The following is a 21189-nucleotide window of genomic DNA, read 5'->3' as shown; positions in this document are numbered from 1 at the left end:
GATTCTCAATTTTTGAAGAAAAAATGTATTGCCAGACAAAAGAGAGAAAACGGTTATTCCAAAAAGTTCGCTAAAAATGTTGAAAAAACAATCTGCTTTTCCGCGATAGAAATGTCATGAAACAAATAGAAAAAACACATAACCCCTTTTATATAGATTATATGATAAATTACTTACAAAGTGACTTGTATTTTTCGTACATCTTTATAATTCAGTTGCTTCTTGCTTCATGCAATTACTATATATACAATTTATATTGTAACTGGACAGTGATTTCTAACGTTTATACATGATCTAGATTAATTAGTGAGTTTTATTTCACATTAAAAATGAACCGTTGGGCGTATTGTATACGGATACAATTTATATAAGATTTTGTTAACAACAAGCATATGTATAGTTTTACATGTTCAGACCTAAACGTTTAAGAGAAAAATATCCCACTTCAAAGTGATCGGTAAAATAGGATACAATTCCTGGAAATCTTTGCAAAAAAAAATAATTTTTTGACGATATATAAGTCAGATAATGCATATTTTAAGGTGTATCTTTTTGTATAACACGCCTCGTTGTGTTATACAAAAAGAAACACCTTAAATATGCATTATCTATAACCGAATATTACGGCCCAGGCCAAGTGTAAATTTCCAACAAATCTATGCATGGCTTCCATGAATTATTTGGATTCTAATAGGAAAAGTATGGTTATTTAAAAACTGAAGCAAATGTAAGATTTTGGTAAGATTGTCGTGTGTATGGCTGCTCTATTTTATCCCCTTTGAAATAAAGGCTAAAAATTTCAAAACAATCTCAATCTTTCATGGTTTATTTCTAAAAAAAAAACACTAGAAAAAATTCACAGTTGACATGTCGAGTGAGACGCCATGTTGACTTGCTGAAGTCCACAAATTGGCAAAATTTATTAAATGTTCTCAAAAACAAAAACAGTAACATATTTTATTTGGTCATTTTCAAATTGTCATCTCTATTACTATATATAGACTTGTTTCCGCAGCTACTTATTATTATTATATCAATATAATAAGTTGAAAACGTTTAGATATTTTTTTCATTATCAAAACAATTTCGAAAATAATTGAACCCATCAAAAGCAATGCCTACAGAAGATTGTGTATTTTTTACGTGTAAATATTTTGCGAAATAATATCGAGAATATCGACGTTACATTTAGCACGAACTTTAAACCATAAACACCGGAATTCTTACGTGTAGGAAAGGCATTATGCAACGCGTGCCTGCAGAAGGCCCCTACTACATAAACAAAGACTAACAAGCTGCTAATTAAATGAAATAAATCAACTCAGAGTTGCTTTCCCGCAATGATTCATTCCTTTGTTTAACTTAAATTTGCAGTGTCAGATTTTATGTGCAAACAAATGAAAAGCCTCTATACTAAATACATTTTAATATAATGTATATATATATGTGTGTATTTTCTAAATATAACTTATACTTGTAACAGATTATTTGTACGGATTAAAAGTGGATAAAGATGAATACATTCTAACATCTTTCGGTCATTTTAATCTGATAAGACACTGGCCTGCTAATTAATCCACAAATTGGTTCAAAATTAGGTTCTGAACACAATTCTATTTCAAATCTTTGGAAAATATTGACAACAAACAAAAATATTTCCATTTTTGCAAGAAATTCTCCAGGACACCGCCTTCGTCCAATACCAAATGGGAGAACTTCGTCTGCTTTCTGTTGATTAATTTGGTTATGACTGTCTAAAAACCTTTCTGGGGAAAACTTTTCGGGATTTGTCCATAGTTTAGGATCCCTAGCTGCGGCATATGTATTGCAAAACACAACAGTACCTTTTTTTATTTTGTGGTTTCGGAACACAGTGTCGGTTGTCGTTGAGTGTGGAAGCGCCATTGGAATCACATTAGCCACTCGGGTTACCTCTAATATCGTAGCTTCGGTAAACGGAAGTTTTCCTTTGTCTGTTAGCTTCGGCTTTCTATCACCAATCACGGAGTATATTTCCTCTTGTACTCGTCTTTGTACTTCATTGTGGTATGACAGATATAATATGATCCATTCTAGCGTTGTCGAAACGGTTTCAAATCCAGCACCTATAAAGTCTGACAAAGATGACAAAATCTCCTCTTTTGTAATTCCATTGTAAAGTTCCGGCGAATTTCCGTATTGTTCCGCGGCGGAAATCAATCCATCCGTGATATCCCTGTGATTATTATTGTCATATGACTTCACATGTTCATTGACTTCAGAAGAAACCACCGTTCTGTTCAATGCTACCAATTTCTGAAATCGTATAGCTTTCCAGGGCATTACAAATCTCAACCATGGCATAACATCAAGTGGGTTTCCCGATCCGGCCGTTTCGACAAATATTTTATTATTTTTGATGAACTGCAAAAAGTTTTTATCCTCACAACAGTTTCTTGCAGACCCAAAACAAAGCTGATATATTATACAGCCTATTCCTAAAAATATGTCGTCATGTGGACTGAAGTGGTTTCCTTTTCTTTCAAGAAAGCTCTTAATGACCGTTTCTATTTCTTTATTAATTACGTCCTCTGTTGGGTTATTTTTGGCCGAAACAAATTGTCTGAGAACGTGATTTGCAATTTTTCGGTGCATTTTCCAACGAGGGGTGTACGATCCAAATGCTAAACTCTTCATGTTATATAAACTTATCCCCGTGTAAAATTCTGGGCGATCTGAGAACACTTCTCCATGGTCCATCAATGCTTCACGTATTGCCTCTCTGCTGTTTAAAACAATTGTTGGCCAACTTCCCATGCGAATTTTAAACACGTCACCGTAAGTTCTAGATATGTTCATTAATGTTCTCGCTGGATTACTTCCAAGTAGCGGCAAATGTCCAAGAATAGGAAATCCCCACGGACCCGGTGAAGAAAGATACAAATCATTCCAAAGTTTCTGAAAAAATTTAACTAGCACAAGAGTTACAGCAAATATCAAAATAAAGAATCTAATCCCAATTCCCTCATAATTGGAAACTTGCAACTCGTCCATTTTGATGTAATGGTGTTTTCGTCGTAATCATTTAGAATACATGTATGGACACGTGTCTAGTCATCGTTTTATTTACCTGTGTTTATATTAGATGTGTATACAGATATAAGTCATGTGATTGATGAAAAACTATATGTTAAATTTTCATAATACGACTTAACATGACATACCTAATATATACCTAACAGAAATGTTATATAATTCTACAGTGCGCAGTTTTTAAAGGGTCAATGTTCAAAGTTATTTACTTTAATTATTTTATGTTATTTAATCTCTTGCCTATATTTAACTTTTGATCTCATAATATGACGTAAACAATTTGTTTATTAAAAGGGGGTAATCGTAAGAAACAGGAGACAGTATCAAGGACATTAATCGAAAAAGGACAGCAACATAATAGGTTACAGCTAGAAACCAAATGAAGCAATTTATAATTATTTTACTCAAATACATGGGTGTTGTTAATAAAGAGAAGGTAATATTTGGGTTATCATATTGTTAAAAAAAATCAGTCCATTCGTTTTCAACAAAGTAAAAATAATTTACCAGTGACTAGTCTTTTGAAGGTCAGTGTGATTCAATAACCTTTCTTATAACCTTCAATCATGGTTGACGATTAATTTGAAAGAATCGAGGCAGTATTTCATCATGTCTCCCATTTTACAAAAAGGATGAATATTATATAAAATACAATATCGCTTACAGAAAAAAACATATTATGTACGTGTGCTTACATCCACTTCATTTGAACTTTGTTGGATATTTGTCTCATTGGCAATCATACCACATCTCTTTATTTTTATATTATTTGGCTTTCCTTCTATATATAAAGACGTTATGGGATTGTATATCCATTTTACGCATATAGAGTAAACATACTATTCTTTACAAATCTATTATGAACAGCTCCTTAATCAAGACAAATCGAAAATTTCTTTAATAAGACTAAAACTTGAACCTTTGCAAAATTCCTTTGTAGATAAGTTTTGTGTCAAATTCCCTTTAGATGTTTTGAATTTCCTTATGGAATAAAAAGGGTTGCTTCTTTTCTTTAAAAGTTATGTTTCGATTTTTGTTTTTATCTTGCATTTCAAAATATTATTAACGGTAAAAATTTACTGCACCAGATGTGCACTCCGACAATTGATGTCTCTTCAATGATGCTCGATGCCAAAATATTTGAGAAAATCAAAAACCTAACAGAAACGTTGAAGATCAGATAAAATTAAAAAGTACCTAATGTAAGGCCAAATCCTGACCAGGAATCAGAGCTTTGCATGTGGAAAAAAATACCTTTTGATACATGACTGTTCTTTTCTCTTTTCTCTTTTTTCTTTTGTTTTTTACATTTGTTTTTTACTTTGTTTTTGTTTTTGTTTTTATGTCACCCCTTTGGAAAAGGAGGGACATATTGTTATTCTACGATTTTATATTCCACATTTTTTTCTCCAGCTTAGTTCTCGGAGATGACTTGACATACATTGATAAAACTGCATTATAGTGACAATCCCAATGTGCAGAATGTGCATTTAGGGTTTGGAATTTTCAAGATGGCCGCCGTTACCATGGAAACGGCGAAAATGTGAAAAACAGAAAAGTGGTCCAAATTTAATGAAATTTTCAGGAAATATAACTCGTCATTCTAAAGTGTGCCATCCATCTTTAGAACTTTCAAAATAGCCACTGTTGCCATGGAAACAGTCCAAATGTGAAAAAAATGAAAATTAATCCTTGATTAATTCATAGTTAATCAACCGTTACGAATACGACCCCAAAACATACACCCCCATTACAAAAGTATGAACTGTAGAATTTAGTGCCGTTGGATTTTTTAAGATTGCTGCTGTTACCATGACGATAAGGCTAAAAGTAACATTTTCTTACAAATTTAAAGCTCGAACCCGGTTTAATGTTATTGAAATGTCATCTGTCTTTTACATTTTCAAAATGGCCGCCGTTGCAATGGCAACAGCAACGATGTGAAAGTTCGAAAATCCATAAAAACACCTCGTAAATTTGAGTCAAACTTCTGTAATCAAGTGTATGTACATACGATCAAAATCAAACCTTTACTGCTAACATCTTCTAGAATATGCTAGAAGAAAAAAAAACGTTAAACGTGCTTATACTCTATACAAAAATCGTGCTCTGACAATAGAATCGTCACCAATCTACTTTAAATGAATGAAAACTGATACTAATAATGGGCGTCCCGCGTGATGTTCTGACCAAGGAAGTGAGAAATACTAAGAGTACATATTAGTAACATTTCTGCACTTGCATTAAAGTACATCCGGGATTCAAACACCTACTAAAATATACATATTAGTTGAAATCAATCGGTAAACGTGTAATTAAATTGTACAGGATCAAATACATATCAAATGCATGTATCGTGTGATCCGCGATCAACCATCCGTTACCTATTAAAGATCAAAATGAACAGTTAGTATGCTACTCTGATAATATGTACACATGGTGTCTGTTCAAAGTTCCCCTCTAAAAAGACTATTAATGTGCTAAGTCCAATCTAATATCATTGAGCATCACGTGACACGATGTTTTTCTTCGCATGCGGTCTTACTTAAGATTCAAAAGATTTCCCAAATTATATAAAGATCTCAAACTTTCAAAACTCTCAAATTGCATTTTTTTTTCTTTCTTTCACGGGAGGGGAAATTCAAAGGCATGGAAGTTCTGGCATGTATATATGTGTCATTTGACTTTGGTATATTCATAATGGCTGCTGCTACTATGGCAATGTCCAGTACGGGGTGACATCCTCCGCTATTGCTTGCAATAGCAATTCTAGTTGTTTTTGTTTTTGTTTTTGTTTTTTAATTTTTAGTGTTGGTTTGATGATTAGATAAAAAATAGAGAGGTAAAGACGTTATTATTTAGCTTAGATCACCCACAATGAAAAGAAAATTAACCAAAGGTTGGAATTGCAAATAATGTATATATATGTATCAGATATAATAATCCTTTTATTCCAACAGACTTCGAAGTGAGGAGTGTTAAATAACATGATGACTTCCATAACAAATCACGTTCTCTTACATGAATCGTATTTACCTGTCACTAAAGTGCTCGGCTTAATCACTCCGTAGTTTTATGACGTAAGGGAAAGGCATTATAACAAATTAAGATCTAGAGAACTTACCACATCTGATTATTCTAATATTATTGGTGATGCTTTAATGTGAGAAGTACTTATCCAACTTACTTCAAGAAGTAAATATATAAGGAAGAATAATGGCCATGCTTAGTGCAATAAAGGAATACAGTTCCTAAGTATTATAGGGGATATTTCTTCCGCAGTTTTCTTGCTTCTGTTTACTAGTTCAGTGGTCTTATAAATTGCATATATATTCAAATAAGTAAAACATTTGAAAAACATTAAAAGTAGTGATTTGGGAAACATTGAAAGTAGTGATTTGGTCAAAGTAAAAGTATGGTAGAAATTTGCCCTCGGCATTTACTCAAGAATCAACTCATACCGTTGGCATGTTTTCGGGACTCTCAAAAGAAAACGCAAAGATAGATTTTGCTGGGACAAGCATATTTTATTAAAATAACAATGGTCTATAAACAGTAAAATTTATTGCATGTTTGAATTTGTTCAATTTTTTTATTCAATTTGACTTTTACAAACAAATGCATTGTAACCAATTGCAAAAATGATTGTGGTCTGAGACGAAAAATACCAAAAGGACATTCAATATCACAAGTCGAAATAATGTGACCACGCTATGTCTAAAAAAAGAGAAACAGACAAAAAACAGCACACAAAATTAAAAGACTGAGCAACAAGAACCCCACCAAAAACTTGAGGTGATATCAGGTGCAACAGAAGGGTAAGGGTAAGCAGATCCTGTTCCACACGTGGCACCCATCGTGTTTCTCATGTTAGTACAAACCCGGTCGTAAGTCTTAATTCGGTAGTTTATATTCGGAGAAAGGGGGACGGGATTATAGTTAAGACAATTGAAACATATCCGTTGTCATTTGTGAAACAGATATTCCATAACAGTCATCCAACTCGAGATGGCGTCCGTAAAATTTACTAAGGGATGATTTCAAATTCACCACCGGGGACTCTTGGTTTGATAGCTTCCTTGTGAGCAGCAACCCTCTATCAAGGAAATCATTATAAGAAATGCAAGCCCTGGAATATGGTATCAACTGGGAGATATATACTCCGTATGCAGGCGCTGCTGGAATGTTGCTACATAACAATGGAAAGTTCACAATTGGGAAGCTGAACTAATCTCTCTACATCGTAAAGTTTTTGTTTTCAACCAACCCCCCGTAGGAGATGAGTTTGGTCAAACACAAATTTTGTGAATAAAAGGTCTTAATTATCTTTGTCAATTTACTTTTCAAGAAAGAAAACAGAAACCACACAAAGTAATTAGAATAAGACATTTTGACCATATCTTGGCATATGAGGCAGGTATTGGCTTTTTATGTGATTTCTAATGTAAATCAAAAAATTAAATTTGTAAGAATGCAGCACATAACTTCATTAAATCAATAAGGGTTCTTCACTGATGCGTTTTCAATTGTTTTTTTTCAAAAATGAGTTCACCCAGGGACATAATATGTCATACAAACACACATCAAAATATGAAGGTCAAAAGGTCGGAAAATTCAAAAGTGTTAGGTCTTAATTTACTTTTAGTTGTCTAGAAGTACACATAACTAGTAAAGAGGATGGAAATAAATCAATTTTTCAGTGTTAATTTACCTTAAATAATGCTTTTTATGTCTGTATCCCTTTATCATATTAACCAATTCTGATTTAAGTACCAGAGAGATAAACATTTGCAAAGCACTGGCATAATGCTTTTACAGTTGTCTCATTCCAAGTAAATACAAGTCATGTTTACTATATCAAGGCATATTTCTGTAAAAAATTATCAACAAATATTTCCCTAATATAACGTTGACTGAATTCTTAAAACTTTGCAAAAAGCATATTTTGCAGACAGATAAACTGATATCCAAACTGTCGAAACTTTTTTTATTCATTGTCAGAATATGATCAAATTTGGCATTTATACTATTTAGATATCCTGCCAAGTGAATATAAAGTTTCTTAAGAATACACCAACTTTTTGATGTCTAATAGGCTTCTTACCACAATTAATTCCTTTTATTTCGTGGTCTAGGAAAATAGTTCCAAAGTATTGTCTGGGTCATTTCTTCCGGAGTTTGATTGCTACTGTTTTGTTTAGAAAAGTTTACTATTTTGGTGGTCCTATTAGTTGCATATATATTGACATGAGTAAAACATTTTGAAAGTGGCATTTTTTCAGAGGTCTCATAAGAAAAAGGCAGCAATGGACTGTGCTGGGAGAAGCATAATTTATTAGAATAATAATGGTCTATGAGACGTACAAATAATCTCATGTTTGAACAGGTGCAAATTTTTTAACTCAATTATACTTTTACAGACAAATGCATTGTAACCAATGTTAAAAATAATTGTGCTCTGAGGCCAGAGAAACAACAAAATGTGAATATGAGCTCATTCACCATAAAAGTTCATCAGTGTACAGAAAACCAGATAACCAGTACAAAGATTACCGGTACCCTGTCCATGTTACTTTCATACTAGCTTAGTATCAATTAGTTGTTATTCATATGGTCGCTACGGCGAATATGTAGACTTCTATGAGATAAGTATAATGACAAGTTTTGAAGTTATATTTAATAAGGATCAAAACCATTTCTTGCTTTTATTAATGGGTAATATCACGGATAATGCATCAGAGCTTGACATGTTTATTCATTTGGGGTTTTAACAACTGTACGCGTTTTTTTTCCAGTTTTGATTGGGTTTTGCTACAACAGCTCGTTGTTATAATCGTCGTACATTTCTTAATATATTTCTGATGCATCAATCATGGTCTTTTGTGCAGTTCTTTCTGCCTGTTTCTTTCTCAGATTTTAATGAACCTATCTAATTGTTTAGTCGGGGTTTTTTTTTCTATCTCCCTCTCGCGCTCTTTATATTTACATCAGCTCCATTTTTCTTTGAATTTGAACTTTAACTTCAGATGTGGATACTAAAAAATCAAAATATCGGTTTGGTTGTATACAATCAAAGTCTCTTTCCTCTTCCAATGGTATACAAAAAAATTTACTTCTTTACCCTATACACTAAAGCCCCCCTTCAAAACTTAAATACAGACTAACAGAATAAGTCCTAAATTATCATTAAAAAGAATGGCCAACGTAGATGCAAATATTTTGTTTATGTGAAGGGATAAAACATACATGATTATAAAAACAACTATGAAATTAACAAAATATTCTCTTAGACCGACATCATCAATATTCTGGAAGTTTTAATTGACAACATATTTGTAAAAGGATTGCTTCTAAATAAAAAAAAAGAAGCTATTAAGGGGGTAGACCTGAGGTATGTGAGACAACTCTTACAAATGTATTGGGAGTCATTTGTATGTTTTGATTTAGCAGTTATTGCAACATTGACCAAGCATTTATGTTGTTTACATCTGTCTCTAAGAATGATGCAGCCGCATCTCTTAAAGAAATGTGGACAATTTTGACTCCATCAAGCATTAAATAAAGGAATCAATATTTTTTTAAGATTCAAAAAAAAAAAAAATCTCCGACCAGGTCTTCCACTACTAATCGAGAAAAAAAAATTAAAAAAAACACATCTCATTACTTCATACGAGGATGTTTTCAACAAATCTCAAGCTAGTACTCATTGACAGGCACACTTAATATGCACTCGATAGAAGGTAACACCAAACAGAATATTAAAACATTAAAAGAATGTTTGACACATTAGGTTTTAGCCCGTGTCATTAAAACAAAAGGGGTGTATAGTAATCGTTTTTGCCGGCTCCTCAGTCAAATTCCATAATCCCTTACTGCATTAGAATGAAGCATTAAAGTAAAGTTTTAACCTTTTAACTTTTTTTATGCAATTCATCATTTCCACTACTCTGGTTTATCAGAACACAGAAAAGACTTCAAAAATGTATATATTTTTTTTTCTCAAATACTGCTTCTTTTTGATTTCATAGAAAACTATAACCATTCTTGACAATCTCTTAATCTGTTTGCTATGTGTTTCCCTATTTATAAATATATTTCACTTGTCTTTTTTTTTGCATGACTTTGAAATCTCATTTATATCAAATATTAGTTCAATATCAGAAATATCAACTTTTTGTATGAGATCTTTGGAATGGCAAGATTTACTGACCCCTTCAAAACATTCTGATATTTGAGTAGACTTTTCTACCTTTAAATGAAAACAATATTTTTAAAGCAATTGCTTTAATGCTATGGCGTATAGCCATCTTTGTGAACCAGATCAAGCCAAAGTTTTTGAGCAGATTCCTCGTCTGTCATTCTACGAATCCTATGTATGTTTTCTAATAAACTACATTCATTGAAACAGTTGAAAAACAACAGTTGGTTTGTGCATTTTCAACATATGTTCTTGTAGATGTATTTTTGTATTTATGGAGACAACCGTTTGACTATCAAAGAATGTAGAAGTCCGAGTGAAAAAGTTCATTTTTTTTACCTGCGATTTCGTTCTCGAATCATGTCAGTTGTTGATTTAAAATTGAAAATTTGACTGGATCCCTTATACGGTTTAATATTTTTTAATTCGTGTTTCTTTTTGAAAGAGGTCAAGTTGCTCTTGTTCATTCATAAAATTGTCCTTCATTCATAAAATTATAGTAAAATCACTTCGCACGTGATAGTAATGTAATCTTATCTCACATTATTTGTTTTAAATTAAAAGTAGCACAGTTTACGCGTTCTGTTTACACTTACCATGTTTTTAATACTTTCGTGAAATTACGGGCCCCTGTTGTTTATTAAGGATTTCCTTAATTGGTGATTGATACTGAAAGACTCCACTCTGTAAAAAAATGATGATCAACTGATCAAGGTTACTTCTCGAGACAGTGTCAAATGTCATAGAGACCCTGTATGTTATTGAAAATGATTACCTGTAATTCTCGGGACTTAAAAAGTTTTGTGTTTTATATTCTGAAGTTTAAAAAAATATTTAACTAAAAGAGTGTTTCTGTTTGTCGTATGTTAAACCCAGATAATCTTTTTATTTACTTTTATAATGTTTCGTCATGTCTCTGGTTTTGATGCGTGATCATCGTCTTTCATTGGATGGTTTAAAATAGATCTTAGCATTGACCATCAGTGTTACAGCTTGATCGTTTTCATAGCGCGGTCCGCTTTCCCGACTGACACCCTGTGTCCTTTTTATGATTCCCTGTGCCCTCTTTGAGACGACCTGTCCGATTTTGTGAATTTCTACACGGAAAAATTATTTTTTTTCGGATTTTGAACTTTTTCGAACGGAGACAATCATGATCAGCCAATCAAAATCGTTGTTTCTCGTGATTATTGGGCATTTCAAACATGCTAAATTTTGAACTTGTTAGGATCATTTGAGTTGTATACCTCTGTCTGTATGTTAGAATTGTACAAATCATGATCATGACATATGAATTATTATCTGCAAAAAGGTTCTTACACAGCCTAAGACATGTAAGAAGAAAAGCATGGCTGATTGACAAAATTCAAAGATGCAGTACTCCCATCAAACTGTTGTCCTATTTCTATACGTGTCGTCCCCCTGGTAAAATGTAAAACACTGTAAAAATGAATTTCTGCTGGATACGTTTTTTATTGATATAAAGTTAAAACATCCTTACTTCTCACTAGATTAGACTCCTTTCGGGTTTAATTCTTTTACATGTGGATGAAAAATAAAAGTCACAAAAATATTAACTAGGCAGCAATTGCTTTACAGCCTTTATATGGATACTCCGCAAAAAAATGAAAAATTGATATTTTGTTCATTTTGTATAAAAAAGCACAAATTCATAAATATTAACGTTTTATTCTCCTTCATAAGATATCACCATCGAATTTAAATTGAGAATATCAAGTCTCTACATATAGCCATGTTGATGGCATCCCGGGTAAAAAAACAACGTGATATCTTTAAACCACAAAGTACCAAAACAAGGAAGGACTAACTTAGTCGTAAGTAAGTGTCAAAATCTTTTATCAATCGAACGGGTGTTTTACCCGACAAATGCATACACAGTATCACGGATCATAAAAAAGTATTATACCAGACATGGTTTCTACCTATCGGCCAACTTTTTTTAATTAACTTGATTCGAAACAATGTTTAAAAAAGGTTCGTTTAAGAATATGGAAAGTCTGCCGATTGGATCTTAAATTTTTAAGTACCTATAGCCTCCCGTTTTTAAACTGTTTTTTTTTTACTTAGTTTATGAAACAAGTAAATATAGGGAAATATACTTTTAAAGATTCTCTCATAGTTTAAAGTCATAATTAACTAGCGGTGTTCCGTGTAAAGAAGTTTTCAAAAATCTAATTTGTTCATAATGTTTTTATGTAATACATTTATTTGAGTCCGACGGTGATACACTGGACATCACTTAACGTATAGTCAATTTTACTACCACTTGTTTATGAATGACATTTCTAGTGTAATGAATAATATATATGAAAATCTAAATAATTCCAGATTACAGATTTGATGAAATAAAAATCTATTTAGATATTTTCCAATGGTAAAATCATCATTAGTGTCAATAATTATGGACATTTTGAAACAAAAATGTACACACTTGTCGATCATTGGTTCATACAGATAAAAAGTAACGGAACTATAGATAGTCACAATTTAAATAAAATATGTATATTGAAAATAAGACAAACCTCCAGAACTAATCTGATTTAAATTCAGATTTATCTCTAACTTGCTTTACTTCCTCGAAGTTATGAACATAAGCATAGTAAATTCACAGATTTATATTTCAATTAGATTGTTCTAGAACAGATTAAGAAATTCGTCATCACAATTGTTAGTTATACTGTATAATAATATGACCCATGTGCAATACTACGCGAAATTCCGACTTGTAAAAAGTAGGGTACTATTAATACCTATGGTCAATTTCAAGTTTCTGTTTCGACATGCATGTATATATGTCACTGGACGTTAAAATTCCATTCCATCATTATCATCTTCGTCAAATATTGCTGTTTGATTTTTTTTTTTTTTTACATGTACGTGTATACACTCCAAGTTATCCCGATGTTATCTCATTTATATAAAAGGTTATTTGTATGTAACATAGATACTAAATGCAAAAGGAATTCTAAAGATGAAAGTCCATTGGGCTGACTTAGTTCGATAATGCTTCGAATTATATACAAACTGAGCATATGTAATAACTGCCATATTCCGAATTCCTGACTTCAGCGGTTCATTTGAGAAATAGAAGAATAGAACAATCGGTATCTGAGTGAATCTTCCTCTCGATCAAGCTTCATAAATTGATTACAGAACATTCAAGGTTTACCACTTTTCTTGAATAAAAAGATGTGGGATATTATTGCCAATGAGATAAACTATGCAACAGAGACCAAATTAGCCTTATTAATTTTTTTGTGCATTATACGCTCGGGAATATACGTCTTACTATTTTGCATGGATTATTAGCAAATGTTATATTTCAACTCTAGTCCTAATCAAAAGTGCTGTATTTTTTTTTATCTGACAAGCTTAATTTCGGATTAAATGATCATACAAGTAAGGAGGCTAGGATTTATAATTCGGGTAGGTTTTGGCTGACTTCGTGTCATACCCCCGCCCCGTACTCGTTATTTTTCACATAAATCATTTGAATTTCAGATCCTTCAGTTTGCATATAAATATCAATATTCAAATTTCGTTTAAAAACTTGCACACCAGAAACGAATAGTAACGTATGGCTTAGTACAACATGCAGGCATTAATCTATCGTTGACAGATATACGACAAGTAATAGCTTTTCTAAAAAGCTTGCCGTATTTTAGCTGCTTATATTGAGATCGGTGGTTTGTGGGTATAGGTTTTTTTATTGGAATCTTGCATTCCAAGCATTAGAATATATAGTGTCTTTTTTCCCCTGGTTTTTGATTTTAGTTGTAGTATTGGTGAATCAGGGTTATCATTGAAGGAGGCTTGATAGTCACATATGATAATATATATATATGGTTTGTAATAGCTAGAGTAACGATACAAACACTTTTTTCTTTGTTTTGTGGAATATGATTGTTTACTCTTTATGACAATGCAAGTAGTTTTAACATGCATACTGTGTTTTGACAGTTATGTAATAGTTAGCAAGGTTATAATCAAGTTGATAAGAAAAACGTATTAAATACTTTTGAGGATTACTGCTTGACAAAATGGACTACCAGTGGCAGATCTAGAAATTTTCATAAGAGGGGGCCCGCTCTAGTCATGCTTCAGTGATTCACTACATATATATGATCAACCAAAGTTTTCCCACAAAAAGGGGGGGTCCCCTGAAAAACTCTCTAAATCCGCCTTTGACTACTATAGTTGGCTGTTCAAATATGAGAATATTACATCTTATATGTATTGAAGACAGTGGTCTCTTTAGTCCAAAATAGAAGGGCGCCGCACCCTGGGTGCCTTCAATTGTGCCCCTTCTTGAAGCCTTTTTCCAAGGGGGAGAATAGTAAGTTTATTTTGCTTCTTTTGGTTAATAGTGATCTGATGTATGAATGTGTATTGCCATGTTTTATGAACATGTAGTATGAATGACTTTTCTAATGCAAATTTAATAGAATAAATAATCAAAACAACAACTTATGCATCTTTATTAACAACATATACAGTAAAAAAAAAGGTGAACTTGTGATACACACAGAAACGTAGACATAAGAAATGAGAAGTTCCTCTTCCTATCATAAAAAAGTGCCCTGCCCCTTTCTATTTCTAGCTGGAGCACTTCAAGTGATGAGTATCTCATCTGGCTTTTGTCTTAGAAGAAGCAATTAGTTTTGAAGGTACAGGTTAAGTGTTGTTATTACTAATTTCCAGATGTAGTATAACTGTAAGAAGATGTTTTGTGGTAATGGATTTGGAATGAAATATTAATTGCAAATAATTTTCTAGAACATGTTGTCAGCTGGCTTCTTATATTTTTTATTATTTTGTTGCGGTTTGTAATCTTGACATTTTTGTTGTAAGTTCTATAGATGAGAGCTTCATATTGGTATTATCATTTAGTGCTTTATATTTGGTTGCATGTGTAAGCATATGCTTTTGTTAGTTGGAATATTAATAGTTTCATTTCTGATGGCAACAAGTTCATGTAATACATATAGTCAGGATTATTAGTAAGCGATAGTTGTTTTGTTTGTTTATGTTTATTGTCATGATTGATATGGACTATATAGCTTGCTGTTTGGTGTGAACCAAGGCTTCATGTTGAAGACCCTACTTCAACCTATAATGGTTTACTTTTACAAATTGTGACTTGGATGGAGAGTTGTCTTTGGTACTGATATGACATTCTGTAAAATCTATCGACAAGATTGAGAACACATTTTTTTGTAATAAAACATATTTAATTCTATGATATCATATTTAACAATTTATCGGTAATTTGTGCATTTTTCCTTTGATGTGTACTCTCTGATAATGTCAGTATCAGTTGACTGGTCGTGATATATAAATTATTGGGTCAGTTCGCAATTGACATGCTCGGGTGCGCTGTGTCAGGATCTTCTTTCCCCTTTCATTCACAAAATCATGCATGATTTTTTTTTGCAGAATCGCAAGAGTGTTTTGGTGAATGGAACACTTCTCATATTGTTTGAAAGTTTCAGTAAAGTTAGTTTTGCCTTTTTGACAGATTGTGTGAAAAAATTCGAACAGAATATGAATAAAAAACCCAATAAAATTTTTAAAATGCACTACTATTAATAGCTTTCCTTGCTTATTCACAATGATGTACAAAATGTATAAATATATCATCCATGCTATTCCGATCTGAGTTTTTATTCATACATGTACATAGTCTAGTGCTGTTCCAAGTAGTCTTCTTTTTCTGTTTCTTGAGAAGTATTTGTTTTACCTGTTCAGTCACTATAAAGTGTTACAATTAATATTTAGACGCAACACAGAATAGTGACCAAAAAGGTTCTGCTATCATATGAGAGGAGCTAGAAAAAAAATGAAATGTACACATTTTCAAAATTTTTGTGGGACCATGAAGATGTGATTTCATTGTCAATATATAGACAGATATTCATAGACCAAATAACAAATAAGCAACAAATTCAAAAGTAGATGTAGGATGAATTATAGAAAGAAGGGGTACCCGGGGGCCCCAAACTTGACAAGGTTTGGTTTGGAACAAGTAATATGTCTACATTAACATTAAATGTAGGTTTTAAAAGGGGGACCCAGATCGCCTTTCCCTAAATCCTTTTCTGAAATTAAGGTAACCGCATATTTCTGGGCGCAGTTGAAAAATAAATGAACATGACTTTGAAAAAGCAAGAATATTAAGCTAAAAGAAATAGACCAAATTTGGATGACATCTATTAAAATGTTTGAAATAATTATGAAGTTGACAAGAAATGAACTTGTTCAGATAATATACAGTCAGCCTACAGACTTGTTGCCTCCTGAAATGTCTGCTTACACAGTGCTTTCCTAAAATGATTTGTAATGTGATCGTTTTCATGATGAATGCTGAGCAAACATAGATTATGCCGTTGGTTTTCTCGTTTGAATTGTTTTACATTGTTATTTCGGGGCCTTTTATATCTGACTATGCAGTATGGGCTTTGCTCATTGTTGAAGGCCATGAGGTGACCTATAGTTGTTTATTTCTGTGTCATTTTGGTCTTTTTTTTTGGAGAGTTGTCTCATTGGCAATCATACTACATCTTCTTTTTTTATATTATAATGACAAGATAAATGTTATGTTATCCACCCAACTAAGTAACATATATAACTTCTCGTTGAACTTCTAAAACAACGATAAATCTGCTGATTCATATCGTACAAATGTATCATTCAATGCTGTCAGATGCTATGTGAAAAATAAAGAAATTTACCTTAATGTAAGCTTCCATTATATTCGGCATTGTTATTCAGTTATGTCCAAAGCAGAACTTATGAAAGGCATGCAATAATTTTTTTTCAATAGATGCATTTGAAAAATTTATTTTCGGCACTAGTTTAGCGACGTCTATGTTCATGATGTCATGTGATCATCTATATATATATAAGAATATTTCATTAGAGTTGATTTATTAAAGATTGCTTTGAATCCTACTTATTGCTATTTGTCTGCAATTACTGGCCATCACAAAGGTTCACGTAAAATTTTGACGTCATAATACAAAATATCTGAAGCCACAATAGAAAAGTGATTGTAGTATGATGTCAATGGTTGAAGCGGGACAGATTCTCAGGTCAGCTGGGACAGAATTCCATAAAGCGATTAGGTGTATGGTTATTATATATGGGTACTATGTTCAGGAGGATGAATTCTAATATATATACGTAAAATACCGGTTCGGTTTTGGATTAACATCCTGGATCTGAATTTCCTTATCAACCACCATCAATGTTAACGCATCCAAGTCATAAACTAAAGCCTTAACATAGTCAGTTCGATCTGCCAATATCACATATTACAAATACTTATACAAATACAGCCGATAGATTAAACTCAGCACCATTGTATATTGATGATTTTACATATAGTATCAGCTCATTCAGATTTGAAAATGTTAGCAAAATAGAAGCACCATCTCAAAATGGGAAACCTTGATTATCTTGAACATGTGAATAAAAGCAAATAGTAATTATCATCACGACGAAATATACTTATTGTAAGACCTGATACGATACATTGTAATGTGAACAAATTAGAATTGGATTTATCTATATCAAATGCAGTTCTCAGTGCTGTTGATATATCAATTAACAATGACTGCTGAGCGCCACTGTGTACAGGGGCAGATCCAGAACTTTTCATAAAGGGGGGTGGGGCTATATAATCAACCAAGGGGAGGGGTGGCCCCCCAGCCCCCCCTTTCGGATCCGCCTGGGGTGTACAACGACTCCAAAGAATAAATCATCATGTACGAGTACATTAAAATGTCTACCCCACATGCGAACATCATTTGGGACCTCGCTTGGGACCTCGCTGTGTTGCAAGTATCTTGGGTTTTCAGGCATATTAATTCAAATTGCTCATTGCTGCCTTTTTAATTTCATCTATAGTCGTAGACGTCCAGCTAGAGGGGTCATTAAACAAACTATAGTGCACTGAAACCCTTGCCCATAAATAAACCGTGATGCTTGGTGTTTGCTTCCTTGCACACACGCAACCATATTACCCACCTTGTTTGTTTTCTATTCTTCTAATCAGTTTATCGGCATTTGTCTGTTTTGTTTACATCAGAAATCAATGAAGCGGTGAATGCGCGGGAAACGAAAGGACACACGTTTTGTGTATTTACTATTTAAAATTATAGTTTATGAAGAAATATAGCAAAATATGTTTCAATACGCACTATAAAGTGAAGATTAGATGTATTATTGTTTTGTTTTTGAAAGAACATCAATAATCCATAAATACACACCTTTGTACCAAAATTGCAACAAAATTTCAAGATAACATAAATTTCATTATCACAGAATGATATTATTTGCTCAAATTGACAGGGCTTCGTGAACTAAATTTGGCTTAAATTATGATAGCAATTGAACACTTCATTATAGCTTCTACCGATGACCTACTATCATGATTTTTATCCGACCCTCCTTACGGACGCGTTGACATATAATGCATACAACTCAATAATAGCAAATCAGACGTCAAGATATCCTTCACTTCCCCAAGAAGCAACCCGGAAGCAGCTGAGATGCAGCCATTTAATGTTATTTAAAACCAATGAGATACCGTTAACAGATTTACCACATTCCAGTCGTCCAGCCTTTGACTAATCGGACCGTATCACCATGGTACGGTAACAAGGAGACATTGTTACTACAGATTCCATAAATTCCTTCGGTTTGCATAAAACAATATATCATTATTTGAATAACGATTTTGAGTTAACACCCACCTAACCACTAAAAACGTATAGCTAAGTATACCATGCAGGCATTTAGGTATATTGAGGGACCACTTATAACACCTCATATAAAAACAAACACGCTCTTTTCATAAGAAAACAAGTATGTGAATAAAAGTTTATTTTATGAGGAAACTTAGTCTCCTTTGATCTCGAATTAACTTGTTCAACAACTAATTGAATTCGCTTAAATTTCTAATAAATGTCCATTTCTTAATGAAATAAATGATAATTGGCATTCTATTTAAAAAAAAAAGTTATCTCACCGAGAAATTATCTCCAGGAGATTGCTATTTGAATTGTATTACGTATAATACATCGACAGATTCAAATACAAGTTAAAGAATTTGGTAAACTAAATTAAACACATGTGCAATGGTATCTCTCTATTAAATTTGGGGAAATAGCATTAATTTTATTCTTGTATTCTTCTTATTTGAATCTTTAGTTAATTGCATAGAACGTAACCGAAACTTTTTTAGTTTTATTCACTGCTGGAATCACAAATTTGAATTTTATTTCCAATGAATTCATACAATCAAAGACATATATGTCTCTGACACAATTAAATATTTTTTTCATTGTCATCGGATATTTAATCTCGGTATCATGGGTATATTAAACTTACAATTCTCTTTCTGTAAATCCATTCTAAATTACAACCTTCACACCTGTAACAGTGTACGTTTGAGGTTTAATTGCCCTCAGTTTAAGTTCAAACCACGTTTAATCCACCATTTTCTACATAAGGAAATGCCTTTACCAAGTCAGGAATATGACAGTTGTTCTATCGTTGGATGAGTTTGAGCTTTTGATTTTGCAATTTTATAAAGGACTTTCCGTTTTGAATTTCCCTTGGAGTGCGGTATTTTTGTTATTTTTGTTATTTTTCAAACGAATTGTTTTACAAAATGCTCATTTATTCGAGAAATAAACAATGCCACTCCGAAAAAACAGACACATTCTATTCACATGGATGTCGAAATTATAAAGGTAAATAAAAACGAAAAATATTTTCATTTCAATATCAGTAAATAATTTGTGTTCCATAAATATTTCCTGCAAAAAATCTCAACAATAATTTATGAAATTAAATCGAAAATATATACCTTATAGGAATTTTTATTTAATCAATGCAAAACGGTACGCGTGTGTTCATTTTCTTTCATTCTTATATTGTGGTTATTAACTACAAGAAATGGTCATCTGCGCTTTTGATTCCGTAAAAAATCCATAAGCGATTTAGACTTTAACTGATTTTAATTTTTCCCAGCATTCACCAAATCGGAATAAAACGTCACAGCCCGATGATTATGTCAACCCAAAAAGTTACAAATACTTGATTTTCTCCGTTATTAGAGGGAATATGAATTTGAAACTTTGTGAATGTGTTTTTATGTTATGATGAACATATTTAGATGATAAGTGAATAATCGCGAATTTCCCTTTAAGGCTTTAATTAAAAATTAGGTTTGTCCGGAGCGCTTTTCTGGAGTTAAGATTAAGCCATTTCCCCTAACGTTTTACGGACATCATGATTCGGTTGACCGATTTGGAATATTTTAGTGACACATAATCATTGATATGTTAAAATTGTAGCATAAGCACGTCCTATTTTCCTCAATTGTGACAATATTTGATAAGACTTTTAACCGAATGTATACTTCCTATAAGCAACAATACTGGTGCCATATGTAAGGCACTTAGGATCAAACATCCACCAGAGACAAAATAAAGGAATAATCTTACGTTTATGTGACCTTCAATTTGCACCCAAGGTCAAAGGTCACTGAGTGCAAAAAAAAATTACGCTGCAATTTCAAGCTTGCATATTAAGAAAACGATAAGAGTTTGCTGCATACATACTGTATATAAAATGTACCTCTCGACGAGCTCTACATTTTATACATTAAGCTCAAAAATGTCCAACCGTCTGTTCAAAAGTTACATTAACATAATTCTTAAAACTATAGCAACATATGTATATCTTTTAAAAGGTAACAGATATCAACTGACTATAAACTGCAAAGATGATCAGTAATTCAAGACCTTCAATTTGAGGTCAATGTCAGGTCATGATGAAATTTAACCTTGGCCTTCAAAGTGTACTATGACCTTGACCATGTGACATTT

General features: G+C 32.6%; 1 protein-coding gene across 1 annotated transcript; it reads right to left on the bottom strand.

Annotated features, from left to right (window-relative positions):
- Nucleotides 1-1409: 1409 nt before the first annotated feature.
- Nucleotides 1410-3131, bottom strand: LOC127703220 (cytochrome P450 1A1-like). The gene has a single exon (XM_052207745.1). The coding sequence runs from the start codon at nucleotides 3031-3033 to the stop codon at nucleotides 1525-1527; it is 1509 nt and encodes a 502-aa protein (XP_052063705.1). The 5' UTR covers nucleotides 3034-3131; the 3' UTR covers nucleotides 1410-1524.
- Nucleotides 3132-21189: the final 18058 nt, after the last annotated feature.

This window comes from Mytilus californianus, unplaced genomic scaffold, assembly GCF_021869535.1.
Source record: "Mytilus californianus isolate M0D057914Y unplaced genomic scaffold, xbMytCali1.0.p SCAF_5, whole genome shotgun sequence".
Taxonomy (NCBI): domain Eukaryota; kingdom Metazoa; phylum Mollusca; class Bivalvia; order Mytilida; family Mytilidae; genus Mytilus; species Mytilus californianus.
The sequence above is the reverse complement of the archived record's forward strand: the minus strand, read 5'-3'. Positions and strand labels throughout refer to the sequence as shown.

Excerpts from the sequence above, each read along its gene's own strand:
- LOC127703220 (XM_052207745.1), bottom strand. The coding sequence starts at position 3,033 with ATGGACGAGTTGCAAGTTTCCAATTATGAGGGAATTGGGATTAGATTC.